The 15,649-nt window shown below is 34.6% G+C and overlaps 1 protein-coding gene across 1 annotated transcript in view; it reads right to left on the reverse strand.

Annotated features, from left to right (window-relative positions):
* Window positions 1-193: 193 nt before the first annotated feature.
* LOC100641262 (DNA-directed RNA polymerase III subunit RPC1-like) overlaps window positions 194-15,649 on the reverse strand; it is a 15,819-nt gene continuing 363 nt past the window's right edge. Inside the window, exons 3-40 of the mRNA XM_019999261.1 lie at window positions 15,302-15,451; window positions 14,363-14,522; window positions 13,928-14,079; window positions 13,822-13,875; window positions 13,647-13,768; window positions 12,871-12,970; window positions 12,482-12,559; window positions 11,353-11,538; window positions 10,950-11,050; window positions 10,650-10,695; window positions 10,508-10,603; window positions 10,277-10,417; window positions 9,383-9,452; window positions 9,206-9,333; window positions 8,514-8,649; window positions 8,274-8,386; window positions 8,182-8,233; window positions 7,831-7,915; window positions 7,505-7,592; window positions 7,218-7,443; window positions 7,061-7,156; window positions 6,955-7,016; window positions 5,847-6,002; window positions 5,667-5,788; window positions 5,505-5,576; window positions 5,403-5,443; window positions 4,898-4,990; window positions 4,338-4,433; window positions 3,727-3,878; window positions 3,257-3,343; window positions 2,285-2,353; window positions 2,080-2,196; window positions 1,624-1,808; window positions 1,174-1,273; window positions 1,045-1,113; window positions 919-982; window positions 406-475; window positions 194-354 (exon numbers count right to left, since the gene is read on the reverse strand). Coding sequence (XP_019854820.1) covers window positions 273-354; window positions 406-475; window positions 919-982; window positions 1,045-1,113; window positions 1,174-1,273; window positions 1,624-1,808; window positions 2,080-2,196; window positions 2,285-2,353; window positions 3,257-3,343; window positions 3,727-3,878; window positions 4,338-4,433; window positions 4,898-4,990; window positions 5,403-5,443; window positions 5,505-5,576; window positions 5,667-5,788; window positions 5,847-6,002; window positions 6,955-7,016; window positions 7,061-7,156; window positions 7,218-7,443; window positions 7,505-7,592; window positions 7,831-7,915; window positions 8,182-8,233; window positions 8,274-8,386; window positions 8,514-8,649; window positions 9,206-9,333; window positions 9,383-9,452; window positions 10,277-10,417; window positions 10,508-10,603; window positions 10,650-10,695; window positions 10,950-11,050; window positions 11,353-11,538; window positions 12,482-12,559; window positions 12,871-12,970; window positions 13,647-13,768; window positions 13,822-13,875; window positions 13,928-14,079; window positions 14,363-14,522; window positions 15,302-15,451 — 4,017 coding nt within the window. The 3' untranslated portion in view covers window positions 194-272. The remainder of the gene's footprint in view (window positions 355-405; window positions 476-918; window positions 983-1,044; window positions 1,114-1,173; window positions 1,274-1,623; window positions 1,809-2,079; window positions 2,197-2,284; window positions 2,354-3,256; window positions 3,344-3,726; window positions 3,879-4,337; window positions 4,434-4,897; window positions 4,991-5,402; window positions 5,444-5,504; window positions 5,577-5,666; window positions 5,789-5,846; window positions 6,003-6,954; window positions 7,017-7,060; window positions 7,157-7,217; window positions 7,444-7,504; window positions 7,593-7,830; window positions 7,916-8,181; window positions 8,234-8,273; window positions 8,387-8,513; window positions 8,650-9,205; window positions 9,334-9,382; window positions 9,453-10,276; window positions 10,418-10,507; window positions 10,604-10,649; window positions 10,696-10,949; window positions 11,051-11,352; window positions 11,539-12,481; window positions 12,560-12,870; window positions 12,971-13,646; window positions 13,769-13,821; window positions 13,876-13,927; window positions 14,080-14,362; window positions 14,523-15,301; window positions 15,452-15,649) is intronic.

Genomic DNA, 15,649 nt, shown 5'->3' on the forward strand with positions numbered 1-15,649 from the left:
AATAAGTGCATGACGTACACTACAGTGTTGTAGCACAAAGCTAGCTTCCAGAATAACAAATTCTCAAAGGAAGTGTTACATAAAATCTGTATATGATAAAAGCTATATGCAGCAATGTAAGCATTTCCTGAATTCCGACTGCATGTAGGTATTGCCAATTAATGCAGGAAACACTAATGATACTACAATAGCATAGTTACAACGCACAGCTGCACTTGTATACAAAAAATGATGACACACGAATAAGGAATTCACAAATAAAGTTGGAGCATTTAAATTGTACATTGAGGCAAATGTAAGTCAGGTGTATCAAAAATAAGAGAAGTTTTTGTAGGCAACGGAGTTCTGCTTGGTCTGCAAGAAAAACAATGTCAAATGTCACAGTATGTGGATTGTCTAGCTTACTTGAATAGAAGCTGAAACATGCCAGTACCCAGTGACATTGGCCTACCCATTATAATGCAGTCACTAACTCCTATATGAAAGTGTAAAATAATGCAAGAAAACTACAGTTCAGCATAGAAAGCATCAGATATATATACTAGTTATTACAGCTTGCCATCATGTAGCAAAGAAAGTAGATGTAGATCTACTGAGATTATGCAGTGTGGCATGATTTATGAAATTGGCTACACAATTCATAGATTGTAAAGTTGTGGATGATCGAAACACTGAAAATAGCTTCAAAATAGCTATATGTACTATGAAGGCAAATATAGCATAGCAAAGCTAGTTTGAAATTGGCTGCACGTAGCATGAAAGCTGCATTCAGAATATACTACTGAATAGTAGCATCATTCATTAAAGTTGGCTGGCAAGTAAACAATGTCTATGCTGCTGTGGTTTGATTACTAGCCAACAATTATTACTACTACTACACTACAGTCTAGAAATATCTCATTATTATGATCAACCAACCATTGACTACATCAGACTGTCCATGAAAAGCAGCATCAAACAGGTGGTCACTAGTTTTTTCAAACTATAAAGGAAAAGAGAGAGTGCAATAAAGTGATGAACTCATCATGGGCGATTAATCATTACCGAAGCTAACATTAGGACACTCTCTTTCATCTTGGCCAAACCAAAACGAGTAATTCCAAGAACTTCTCCCTAATAAGGAGTGGGAGAGATAGTAGTTATTGCTGATGTCTATACAAATCATACACATACTTTGAATGTCATCAAATCAGCAAGTAGCATAATGTGTCTTGCATCAATGTTCATGCCATGGTTAACCATAGTATAAGCAATCTCATTCATTATTGTTTGCCTGCAAAAATAAGAATAACACTCCATCACACACAAACCACAGTTTTGACAGCTGTGTCACTACATTGCTTTTATTATCCATGTGTCAATGACTCACTGGAGCCAGACTGTCTACCAAGCCCATTAATGATCCAATTATAGAATTATTATGAACACCAACAAAATTAGTCTATGGCCTCTCATTGTTGCTAAGGTGTGTGTCAACTAGCTAGATAATAAGAGACCTAATTAAGGCTGCATCACTACAACTGCACTCTGAGGTGTGATAATATATTAATGAGTCACACAGAGAGAGAGCCAACACTGATGTGATTCTCATCATGTACAAAAGTACTTCATAGAACCACATGCCTTGCTGCTTCAATCCCAAGTGTCTTTTCAACTTCAATCGTGTGATTTGACGTAGTAGAGTTCCCTTTCACACCATGCGTTGCCATAACAGCTCTAAGATTGAGACCCTCAACAAGGAGCTTGTATTTAGTCTTCCCATTGCTTTCATCCTGATGGATAATAGCACGAGAGACTGAATTAATGCCCTATAAAGAGAATAAAGGGATCACACCCTATTGACATATCAAACAGCTAATCAAGGGCTTTTGTGTGCCCACTATTTGACCTGTTTGTAGTCATAACTACTGTATAAGGTTAGACTGACACTAATACCAGTATTGTATTCTTTAATGACACTATTGGGTATGCCCCCTTAATTATGACAATAGACTAAATCATGCATTTAAAAACATTGGAGCTGAGAATAAATGCTTAAGTACACAACCAGTGTTGATGAAACTTCATCCTCCAGTATACCTTGATAACAACACGAGGCAAGGCGAACTTAAGTTTCTGCATCATATAGTACTCGGATGTTTTTTCAGTCTCTGGGGGATATATGAATAAGGTCCATTTGTCCCTGATGGATATGTGCTATTTAAAAGATAAACAATGGCTTAATGGATTAGTTATTGTTATGTAGTTGACTCTTTGCCAATAGCAGTTGTTTGTGAAGACTTACGGTTGGCTTCAGTTTCAGCTTGGGAGCGTTTAGTATGGAGTTCTGTACTATGTCAGCATTTATTTCCAACTACAAACAAAAGACAGGTGGTGTGTTAACAAGACAATCAAGATACAACAATAATCTCATTAGACACACCACAGCAATGCCAGTGAAGCTACACAAATGAATAATTGTGGTTTTGTGGTCAGAGTACACCTGTTGGAATCAGATTTCTACAGCATAAGGGCTAGGAAAACTATTATGCTTCAATTTTTGCCTATTATGCTTTTAGGCACTGCCCCCAATTCCATCCTATTATGCTTTGAAATGAATCCAATTATGCTCATTATATTAAGCACATAGTTTAAGCTTTACTCAAATATCAACTATCAAGTTACAAGCACATGAGTCTGTTATAATAATGCCAGAATCTTAAAATGTTTCCAGTGAATAGTTTAAGTCATTGGACCCGCCACGCTTGCATAGGTGGGCACTAAGCAATTTAACTGAAGTTTGGTTGCTGTACTTGTACTTGTACCACCTGCCATATTGAATTGAAATCATGTGGTCAGTGGTATAGAGCCGGAAAATTTTGACCCATTATGCTCCAATTATGCTACATGTAGCATTATAACTTGCCCTATTTCGCTCCAATCATTTGCCCTATTTCGCTCCAATCATGCTAGCATAATTTTCCTAGCAATACAGTAGTGCAGCTTTGAATGAATTTAAAAACCAACTATTGTGTTCATGAATTTTCACAAAAAGACTAAAAAGCAACTATTTGCAAATAATGTCTAGCTAAAATCTATCAACTACGTTATCTGAATAATACAATAGATCTGTAAAAAGCATACTTTCTATACTGACCAAGAAACTATAGTCATTATCACATTACATCATCAAAGCAATACTGCAAAGCTCTAAAAATACACCAAAACTACATTATGTGTGCATAATATGCAGCAATATAAGTGAAACTTTGAAGACCTTGAGTAAACGTATTCGTCTTTTATCCAATTTAATGCACAGAAAACAACCATCAACTTCATAAGCTTCTTCGATGTAACGTGACACCTATATCAACAAATGAAAGAAATATTCGACACTATACATACAGTCACACTGGAATGAAAACACAATCACACCTACATACACAATAATTATTTATTGCATAAGATTATACCACAAGACTGCGATAACGATCACCAAAGACCACACAAACACAGCAATTAGATACTACATTGCACAAGATGTTTGGAATTTTAATTCCTTGCATAATTACATGCATAGTTACAATTCAAAATCATACTCAAATATCAATTTTAAGCTTTAATCAATAAGAAGCACTCCCAATGGCGCCTATTTGACAGCACTTTGTGGAGGCATAGTCTCAAACAGCAAAAGGTATTGACAGCATGTAGAAATGCTGTTTGCAATGCAGGACAAACAAGTCTCACTTCTCCTAATAAGGTTTTCTCTATTCGTCCTTTGACAAGTCGTGCAGCTTCTGGATCATCTTCAATCACTAGACTGGTGCTGATGATTGGAGTGCTGATTGTCTTTGCGGCGTTGATGATTTCTTTGATTCTCGGAACGCCCAGAGTGATATGTGAGAATGGGAGTTAAAGAAATCTCAAATTAAACACGTATGGTCAAGTGATACTGCCATAAAAGCCTGCTATAATGTCCAATGGACTATTTATATTACAGAGTAACATCATATATAACAGATTCCAGGATCAAATTTAAGGATACAATACACATCAGTAGTATACTAGTAGTATTTGTGACAGACAAACATATGATGCCTATTATATCACAACCATGCATGTTCTGGTATGACCTATCCTGTTTTCCCATGCATGTATGTATATGTACAGGGAGTGACTATAACTATAATTGGGTAGTGTATAGAGATAGGTAGCTAAAGATAGCTTGTCTGGGGTGTATCCTTAATGATGCATGCATTGCCATAAAAACTAAATGGCATATCATATAAATACACCAAAGGGCACCCCACCTTCAACTCATAGTAATTAAACCTATAACTCTATTCACTAAAGGATATTCATAGAAGCAACTCCTGCAAAATGAAATGTCTTTAGTGTCATCTGTGTCCCTGGCTCTCCAATACTCTGAGCACAGATTGCACCCACTGCAGAACCTGTATGGACATATACAATAGAGAAAAATTAATGGCATTGATCACTGTACGCATATGAGATTAGTTTAATCTAATTGATGATAATCCAAAGTCACATGATGCTTGCCTGTGTTGTTAAACTTAGGGTCAGTTTATACTGGAGGTTGGATAGCTAGTGTGCATTTGACTATATATGGTAGTGTGTAATCAAATCAATCACAGATACACCTTTGACAATTAGAAGCCTGCTTTGGAGGTCACATACAAATCATGTCAGTATAGCTGGAAGGAATTTCATATGCACCAGAAAGGATGTTATTGTCAATACATTATCTAACAAAGCAGGCTTGGACTCAATTAAATACTACAGCCAAGCAAATCCTAGTTATATATAAACACAGAATTAAGTGTCATAATCAAACAACTGAAGCCATTAACTGCAGGCAGTAAAAGGTTCATCCATCCATGTGGGTATATATATATACCTGGCTCTATCCTTGACTTTAGAAACTTGTCAATGCATGTATCAACAAATGTCCAAAACTGAGTAGAAGTGATTCTCCCCAACTGGTACAAAACTATATGAACATGATTATAACATAAACAAAAAGGCAAGTTGCATCTGCAAATGTGTACACACATCATGTAACAAGGTAATTAATGTGTTGTAAATATCTAAATTCTTTTAAGGCAAAAATAACAATCATGAGAAAGAGAGACAGAGAGAGGAGGTGGGTCAGGGCAATCATATTCATGACCATTTGGAACTAGAACGTTATGCTAGGAATGAGGCGACAATATTCACGATGTGATAAGAGTAACAAAACCTGAACAATAACACAACTCTACTCTACAAACTTCCCACATTTCTTAGAATAACATCATAGATAAGATATCACATGATGTACATATCAATAGGCAGGCAGAGCTCGCCCCTTGTTGTGTTAGTAGTGTGTTTATGAATACAGGTAAAGGTGATTGTAGTGTTACCAGGTGAGATATAAGTGATATCACTATTGTCACTGTTTTCACTAAAAACAAAAACATTTTCGATAAACTTTATTAAAGGAATATGATATATATATATTGTACCTAGTGGTGTCGGTAATATTGAAGAATGACCACAAACCTTGCAGCTTTGAAATCTTCTTGGCTAAAAAATCTCTAAGAAATGAGAGAAAAGGCTATATGATGCTATTATAATGCAAAAAGCTGCAATCATGAATCAAAACATGCTATTAGCAGAGAACAAACTTTAATTCAGTTTTAAAAGTGTCATTGCACAAATGGAATCTCTTGTAGTCACAAAACTGATCGAAAAGCTTTTGAAAACCAAGCGGGGACAATGCTGGCTCAGATTTACAAGGAAACTTCATCTAAACACAAAGCAAGAGAGAAGCATGATAAATATGAGACAGCTACAGCATAACTGACTGTAACGTGATGCAAAACATGAGTGAAATCCACAGGTTTGTCCTTTCCTTCCATTGCAGCAGGGTCTAGTCCATCCCCACCGTAAATAAACTGGACTATATGACCATCAGAATCCCTCACTGTGTTATCATAATGACAACAAAGGTCTTCCAATGACTGGAAATGGGGATATAATTGAAAACACTTATTACAAAATTACACTGTTTGTCCGCTTCATCAACCTTAAAATTATTTCCATGTTTATAGTGAAACAATCAATAATATACCAATATATAAACAAAACAAACTGCCTTCCGTTGGAGAGTAAAGATCAAAGAGATTATGACAAATTACTCACCATAATTATTATATAACTACATTTTTGGGAAATGTAATTAAGATTATATAACAAATAAAAAGGATTTAAAGAGCATGCATTTTAAGCTGCATATAAGCAGTAATTATATTTTGCTATAGTGCAGGCAAGCACAACTTAATGATACTGCTTTAGAAAGACTCAAGTCGAAAGCTAGGCTTCAGGGTTTTGTGTATTGCTGGGACTAAAAGCTGCAACAACTGTTAAAACCATGTATACACATTAGAGGCACAATCAGCCCATCTTGTTTTCCATTTAATAGATGCTGTTTAATGCGCATCAGTGTATATGTTGTCATTATGCTAAGTAAACAACCGCCGAGTTTACTTTTACTTTTCTAATCGCATGATTCTCATTTTTGTTTACGTTGAGTTGCTTGAATATACATGGGACTTTAAAGAATAAAATCATTCCATTAGAAGTTTGTAAGCCAATTATATAAGATGGACATGCAAGTATATACTTATATGAGCTAAAAATACTGCAACAGAAGAAATTCATTCATTGTATAAGACATATTGATGAACAAAAGTAATATCTGATGCCAACATGTAGTAGAGTGGCCAGCCACTATGACTAGACGTGTAACCATAGTAAAGAGGACATCACAGTAGCCACGTAGTAAAGTAGAGAGTAAATATAAATTTATAGGCTATAGATACATAAACAAACAAGCACATGTATGTATTGACAATGCACATGTATGTCTTGATTCCTCATTCATGATGTAGATCAAATGAAGAGGTATTTTACCTTTACTAGTCGTCTCTGCATGTAACCAGTTTCAGCAGTTTTAACTGCAGTGTCTACAAGACCTGATGGATCTATAATAAAAATATAATAATGCATTAATGAATACCTTCTCTGCCACCCATAGTGTGGAAGAAGAATTCTGTAGGGACAAGGCCTGTGTAGAAACTATTCTTCACAAAGCCTTTTGCTGCGGGTGCTTTAGCTTAATTATTATTTTAAAAAGAAGAGGGTAAGTGGGAATTTAAAATGAAAAAAGGGCCTACAATTTCTTGGAAAGTGTGGAAGGGTGCGATCTTCGAAACCATCAGGCGTCCTTTTCCCAGATATAGCCTGCTGCCCAACACAAGCAATCATTTGTGATATATTAATGAATGATCCTTTAGATCCACAGAGTGCCATGTTTAAAGGAGTGTTGGTCGGATGGAGCTCGGTCTTACAAACTTTGCCAGAGTCCTCTCGAATCTTTGACAACTCGTGAACAATTTTCGCCTGCAAGTACATGTACAGTAGATAATGCTTTAAAAGGATTCTTTTTCAAGTCGAGCTATACCTCTAGAGTCTCATCTGCAGTGCAGCCTGGTTGGGTCTGAAGTTTCTTGTCCAAAAAACTTTGAATGAATTGGTCACAATTAGCATAACTACATGCATGGACACAAAAATTAACCAACAGATAGAACATATAGCGATGTACATGTACATGCATATACCATTACTATACCAATCATTCACATTTCAGTATCATGAAAGCTGCAGTAATTACATATGATGACATAACTTGCTCATAAAATCAACCTTCATTGAAAATGCATGTATGCATGTACATGTACATGTACATGCATGAAAGGAATTTCTTCCCAACACACTAGCTCTCTTTACCCTTCTTCCACTAGTTTGTTCTTTGCATTCACCAGGCCACGTCCTGGGGTAACATCACCAATACCAATGGAGAAACCTCTGTTACCTGTAAAATAACTCAACATAAAATATCGAGGCTTGAACCAAAAAGAATTAAATAGAAGAGAGAGTGAGAGAGTAACACCTCAAAACAAATTAAAAACTTAACGAGATTCTTCAGAGTAAACAAATCAGGACTAATTAAAACTCTGCCAATAGATGAATTGGCAAGCAGTGAATGAAAATTCAATAATAAAAATCAGATACAAGCACATGCAGTAGAGACTACACATGTATACACAATTAGAGACAGAACCAGAGCCCATCCCATACTGAGGTAATATGGAGTGAGTCGTGCCAGTCTTGACATGCAGTCTGCAGCTTCCTACAAAAAATAAAATAGCTTTTAAAATAATTATGCTCACTTGCTCCCCATAATCTCTTAAGAGGACAAAGAAGATGCTGTTCTTTGAGCCTGAGCCTAAGGTGGCCTTGTCTAGACTACCACACAAGTGTGAGCTATTGTGTATAACAACAACTATAAAATTAGGAGAGGGGGAGGGGGAGAGAGAGAGAGAGAGAGAGAGAGAGAAATAAAATTAAAAATAAGAGAAGTAGACAATAAATAAAAGAATATAGGACATTAAATCTTAATGTGGTCTCACAAGAATCGTTGGAGCACATGTCTTCTCCTTTAGTGTACTGCTTCCCCTTAGCCCTCAGGTTTATTATAACATTCGACTTCTTGTTGGGAGAAATGAGGACACTCATGACCTGCTTTCCAGTCCACAGTTTAACAGGCTGGAAGGAAAAAAAATAGTCGTCGAATCCGGCAGTCATAAAAAATAATGATGTTGATTAATTTGATGTACAAAGCAATGTATTTAGAAAATACATGTTGTATGCAAACGGTGACATTATTCTTGGCAAAACTTCAATTATAAAAAAAACATACACATGATGACAGTCAATCCAAAACAAAATACTTAAAAATGCTTTGGGTGTAGGGCAAATTGGCATTCTGCATTAGCAGGGATGTTACTGGAGCCAATTCATGAAGTACATGTACATGTACATGTGTATGTACAAATTGGCTATTTTCATACTGTATGCTTGTAAGGTATTTATGCCAAAATGAAATATACTATTAATGGAAGGTATTTTTTAAAAGCCAAATGCATGCTTCTTTTCAAAAAAACCTGCTTATTTTACCAGGTACTAATAACTAAATAGAAAGTGGTCAGAATTAAATGAATCTTCAAGATGTCATAGTTACTATAAAGGGGATTAGAAATGCAACAAAGTATACCCTATTTTTGCATTTCTCATTATAAACACAAACTAAATGAGGACCTACTTTAATGATAGCTGGAGGTGGTATGTCTATCTTAATATTAGAATCGTGATTACTGAGCATTGCAGATACAATCTGAAAGAATTGAGCTCTGTCAAAGAAAACATCTTTTTGTGTCAGGAGAAAACTTGCTAGAAAAATAATATGAGGATTTAAATGACTTTCAGAAAGGAGTCAAACCTGATATAAAATCCTGAATAGCAGCAATCAGCGGCTCACCATTTCGAGGAGTAACAAGATTTGATTTGACCTGAAATAAAAAGAGAGTAAAGGACACAAATACATGTTCTTATGTTGTGTAGAAAGTTTGAGCTGATTCCAATCAAAATTGAAATTTTTGTGAAAATAAAGTTACTTCAAAATCGGGCCAAAGACCCTGTACTATAGTACAGGTCTTTGGCCAAATTTCGTCAAAAATGACAAGGTGAGAATTTTCCATTTAAAAATTTTTCTGAAACATATACATGTTCTTATGCCATGTATAATGTTTGAGCTGATTCCGATCAAATTTGAATTTTTTACGAATTCTTAAAGTTGCTCCAAAATCAGACCAAAGTCCCTGTACTATAGTACAGGGTCTTTGGCCAAATTTTGTCAAAAATGACAAGGTGAGAATTTTCCATTTAAAATTTTTTTTCTGATGCATATACATGTTCTTATGTTGCATAGAAAGTTTGAGCTGATTCCGATCAAATTTGAATTTTTTAATGAATTCTCAAAGTTGCTCCAATATCAGATCAAAGTCCCTGTACTATAGTACAGGGTCTTTGGCCAAATTTTGTTAAAAATGACAAGGTGAGAATTTTCCATTAAAAAAATTTTTTCTGATGCATATACATGTTCTTATGTTGCGTAGAAAGCTTGAGCTGATTCTGATCAAATTTGAATTTTTCATGAATTCTTAAAGTTGCTCCAAAAGCCATGTACTGCATTGTAGTGCTTTTCAGCTACACTTAAGTTCATTTAGCATATGCTTCGAGTAAACTTTTGCAAAAAAAAGGGGAAGTGTAGCAAGAATCCCTTTCAATTTTAATAACAAATATATTACAAATATTTAATAACTCAATATCTTACTCCCATTAGTACGAGAGCCTCAGCTTTAGCTTCTTCAGTTTGAGGCAAGTGAAGGTTCATCTCATCTCCATCGAAGTCAGCATTATATGGCGTACACACACACTCATTGAATCTGAAGGTTCTATGGGGCATAACCTTCACCTAATAAAAGAAATGAGGGAGAGAAAAGGAGGAGGAGTGAAAGAAAAAGTAAAAATATACATAATATAATTATTTTTTTCTTTATCTTACAAAATGTGCCATAATACTCAGTTTATGAAGCGAAGGTTGTCGATTAAATAAGACGACATCGCCATCAATCATGTGGCGCTCCACGATGTCGCCATGCTAAAAAACGTAAAATTATTCTAAAATATTTTTTTAATATGAAAACCTTCAACTCTGATGCAATTTTCTTCCTATCCCCGTACTTCAAAAACCTAAACAAAATTCATGTAAATATACATTTATAGATGTACAGGTACTGTAGCTGGAAAATTGATAAATTTTTGGCGAGTGAGACAGGTTTTAATTTTTGGCCAAGTGCCATTGAGCATGCAAGTTAAGGTTCAAAATGGTAAATTTTATTTTGGCGAAACGCCAAGTTTGCCACAAAAATTTCTCCTTTCAAAATTGAGGACTACATGTCTTCACTCTCAAACTGCCTTTTCCTAAAATAAAGTCGTGTCAATACCTTTTATTTTGTCCCTTGTGTGTCATGAAATTGGCTCCAGGATGTTTATCAGGACCGTTGATCACCAGCTGTCTCATCAGTCCAATGTTGTGTTTGGTAACCTAGGGAACATGAACATGGGAATTACATACCCACAATATGATTAGTGCCCAGCTCCAGTGTATACAGGATAAAGCCAGCTGCAATGACTTGTCATAATTGTTTATTAAGGCTTAAAGTCCCATTGGAACCACAGTACAGCCTCTTTCCAGTGGTGCATTAAAAGCATTAAAATGAAAAAATTATTTCGGATAGAATTTTTCTTTCGAGAAAAAAGAAATTATCCACATTGAGTATGTGAAAAATTGAAAAAAATTAGGCGCTGATCTCATAATTTTCCAAATCATCCCAAATTCATTCTAACCTTTTCTGGATACGTCATTATCTTTGCAACGTGAATGGGAACAGCAACTTGATCGATCCTCATATTTGGATCAGGAGAGATGACAGTACGGCCCGAGAAATCGACACGCTTCCCGGAGAGATTACCACGAAAACGTCCCTGCTTGCCCTTCAACCTCTGAACAAAGCCCCTAGTTGTCTTCTTTGGCTGTTAAGAAATTAAAATAAAACATTAGGAAATGCTTTCAGTGCAAAAGTAAGAGTATTAATGGATTAGACATTACTTAATGCATTACACATTACTCAATGCTTAAACAGTACTTAAACAAATTTACTATTTAATACATTCACTGCATTAAACAGTAGATGATGTCACACATAGGCTGATAACATTATTATAGTTATACAAATATCCATTAACATCCCATTAGCTGTGGTTAGGAACAATCCACCCAAGCCTATTACCACAAGAAGCAGCTCCAAACCTCATATTATTGCAAGACTGCATTAAAACACACTGTACACTACACATGTATTAAGTTTAATATTCATGTACCAATTTGATCCTTCCTCTAACAGTGCATATGTGTGAATAGTATATTTTATATATATATATATATACACACACACCAGTTGTCAATTCATTAGTAGTACATGTTACTATTGTAGTGACTGCTCAGGCAGTGTTGGCAAGCCAAGAGAGCCTCAATTGGACAGAGGGTTAGCTACTATAAAGCAATGGACACTGCCAAGATTAAGAGGAAACACAACAGGTAGTGTGTGTTTTAATGGCTTCATGAAAAGGAAAGTTTACACCATCTTAATGATCATGAGTATAATTAGGAATATGTACACTTGTATAGGAACAAAGGGAGAGAGAGAAGAAAGAAAGGAGAGAGAGAGAAGTATAAGGGAAAAGGTAGTTTTTAAAAATTAAAGCCAAATAAATACATGTATCCAATAAAAAATATCAATGTAGTACGTGTGCATATGTAAATTCAAAAATTAGAGCAAGTACTTTATAGCTGAGTTTGTTGCTGGTAAGACAATTTGGCAAAATTGACTACATCATTGATAGGTTGGCAGGTTAAATTTGATGATTTCATTATTTCAACAATAGTATTAGTTAATAGCAAAATGATTAAACTTACTATCATTGAAGGCGGGATGCCAGACACTTCACTGTTAATATAGAGAGCAACTTGCAACTGAAGATAATCCCACATCTCCTAATATATAATGTGTACATGCAATAAATATATTAATAAAATAAAATACTAGTGTAAGTATAACTAGTAAAAGTATCATTACATTAACTACATGTATGAATTAAAATGATGGATTAAAATATGAAAATCATTAATATACATGTACATGTACACGTACATGCATATTACAATGTAATTGATGTGGTAATAAAAGGAAGTAATATTGATTATTAATTATTCATTAGCCTATCACTTTAAATGCAGCATAATTAATACTAATAATGATGACATAATACATTTGACTTTGAACTGCTGAATAAGAATGAACTAACTAGTATCATTTCAACTTTAGCTCCAGTAGTCCGATGACGATGAATGACGTCGTTAGCAAAAATAATATCCCTCAACTTAATAGTAACGTCATCTTCGGTACTGGAGGAGAGAGGGGGGGGGAAAGGGAAGAATCTCATTATTATTGTAAAGGAAAGATACAATGTACAAAAAGTGTGAGTGAAAATCTAAGTTCCTGCAGAGCATAAGGACATCAATATGCATCAGAAAATGTAATAGAAATTGGGGGCGATTTTGGAGCCATTTTCTGGAAAAGACCATGGGCTATAAAATAAAATCCACGACAAGCAAAAACCCATTTTGTTTCATTGACACAAAATCTGTAACAAGGAAAAACCCATTGGTTCCATTGTCACGAAATCCATGACAATCAAAAACCTATTAGTTCCATTGTCATGAAATTTGTGACAAGCAAAAACATATTAGTTCCATTGTCACAAAATCCATGACAAGCAAAAACCCATTAGTTCCATTGTCACGAAATCCATGACATGCAAAAACCCATTTGTTCTATTGTCATGAAATTCGTGACAAGCAAAAACCCATTAGTTCCATTGTCACAAAATCCGTGACAGTCAAAAACCCTTTTTTGTTTAATTGTCACGAAATCTGTGACAGGCGAAAACCCATTTATTTCTCAAAAATTGGTTTCTGCATAAAATGACCATAACTAAAAAATATGCAAATTAAATTAAGTGAGAATAAGCATTGAATACAGTTCATGCATGTACATGTACATAATACTAATAATACTTACGTTCCAGCTTGAGTATCTGATACAACAGAGGGTCTAATGCAAAGTGGCGGGACAAGTAAACGAGTTACTATTAGATCCTCGGGTCTACCAGCTGCCAGTGTCATACCAAGGAGTACAATATCCTACAAATAAAATCAAATAAAAATTAAATAAAATAATTTTAAAACTGCATTACCTCGTCGGGAATATTACGAAATAAATTCAATACTTTTAGCGGGGTCAGTATCTCCTATAAATGAATTGATATTTGCTACTGGAGTCATAAAAACGAGAGGGCCCACCTGTGCTTTATTCAAGTACTGCTCAAGGTCCCTGTTGTGAATGACAGCTTCAGCGAAAGTCTCTCGAAAGGCGCTACTCTCTGATTGGAATTTCTTTTCTTTTCTTATCTTTTCGTGTAATATCTTAAAAACTCCACATTTCTTGACCGAGCCTAACATCCAACAAAAAGCATAAAAATACTGCTCTGAGAAAAATAATTACCATAGGACGCCTTTTTTCGAGGGCTGCAAATTTTGCAAAATTGCCTAAAAATCTATTTTGCGGATTTAATTTTCGCAAATCTATGTCGTCTGCCATCTTTTACTGTATCAATTTGATTTTTTGCAGAAGTAATTGTCGTGAATCTTCAAAAAATTGCAAAATCCGTGAAATTTACAGCCCTAATAAAAGGTGCCCTAAGGTAATCGTAAGTTGTAGAAAGGCACAGTTGCTACCATTTGTAGATTGGCAGTGTGGACATGTTGATATTTTCTTGCATTTCTCGTTGATTTTCTTGAAAATGGTTTTCTTTGCAAGGGAAGAGATGAAAGGTCGAGAGAGTAAATCAAAATAAGACTGTCTGTCGGTTCCAGTCACTAACACTCTGCTGCAGGTCTGAAAAAAGAAAGATTAATAATAATCACAACACTAAATAATACCTATTATGCATCAAGTACTTTACTGCTTTCTTTTCAAATACATGTACATGTACATACATGTAGTTAATTTGGTCAAATTTTGCCAAAAATGACTAGAAGAGAGTTCTCCATTTTTATAATTGTTTCTGATACATATACATGTTCTTATGTTGTGTAGCAAGTTTGAGCTGATTCCGATCAAAATCAGACTTTTTTACAAATTTTTAAAATTACTCAAAAATCGAGCCAAAGTCCCTGTACTATAGTACAGGGTCACAGGCCAAATTTCACCAAAAATGACTAGGAAAGAATTCTCCATTTTTATAATTTTTTCTGATGCATATACATGTTCTTATGTTGCACCAAAATTTTAAGCAGATTCCAATCAAATTTGGATTTTTTATAAATTTTTAAAGTTGCTCAAAGCAATGAGTGCTTGTCACAATTAAGCTGTCAGCTCATGATTTCATGAAACATGCTTTTAGCTCACTTAGTATGCTTTGGGGGGAAACCCTGCATGCACATATACTGTAAGCCCAAATAATTTGACGACCTTTATGTTTAACGTTTTTGCAATGGTGGATACATGTATATTAATGCCCATTAATTTCAACAATTTTTACAACTAAGGTAACCACCTGCTTCACGACCATCAACATAAACAAGATTAAGCCAAAAAGGTTAAAATAGTTAAAATTTATTATTAATGGGTTTACAGTAAGTATATACAATAATGCTATGAAAGGACTCACTTACTTTACAAATAACTTGAAGGATTGAGATTGTATTACGAAAATAACCGACATGAAACACAGGGAGTTGAAGGTCAATGTAACCATAGTGACCGACACAGTCGCTCAGCGATTTATCACAAGTCTTACAGACTGAGTCTTTTTGATTAGTACCCTTTAAAATAATAATAATAATAATAATAATAAATTAATTGTTAAATATAAAATTAATAATAATAATAATAATAATCAATAAAATTAAATATAAAATTAATAATAATAATAATAATAATAATAATAATAATAATAATAATAATACTAAATGTTGTACACATACATTAGTAAAAGAATACTCATAATATAAAAATAATTA

Source organism: Amphimedon queenslandica, unplaced genomic scaffold (genome assembly GCF_000090795.2).
Source record: "Amphimedon queenslandica unplaced genomic scaffold, v1.1 AMPQUscaffold_13281, whole genome shotgun sequence".
NCBI lineage: Eukaryota > Metazoa > Porifera > Demospongiae > Haplosclerida > Niphatidae > Amphimedon > Amphimedon queenslandica.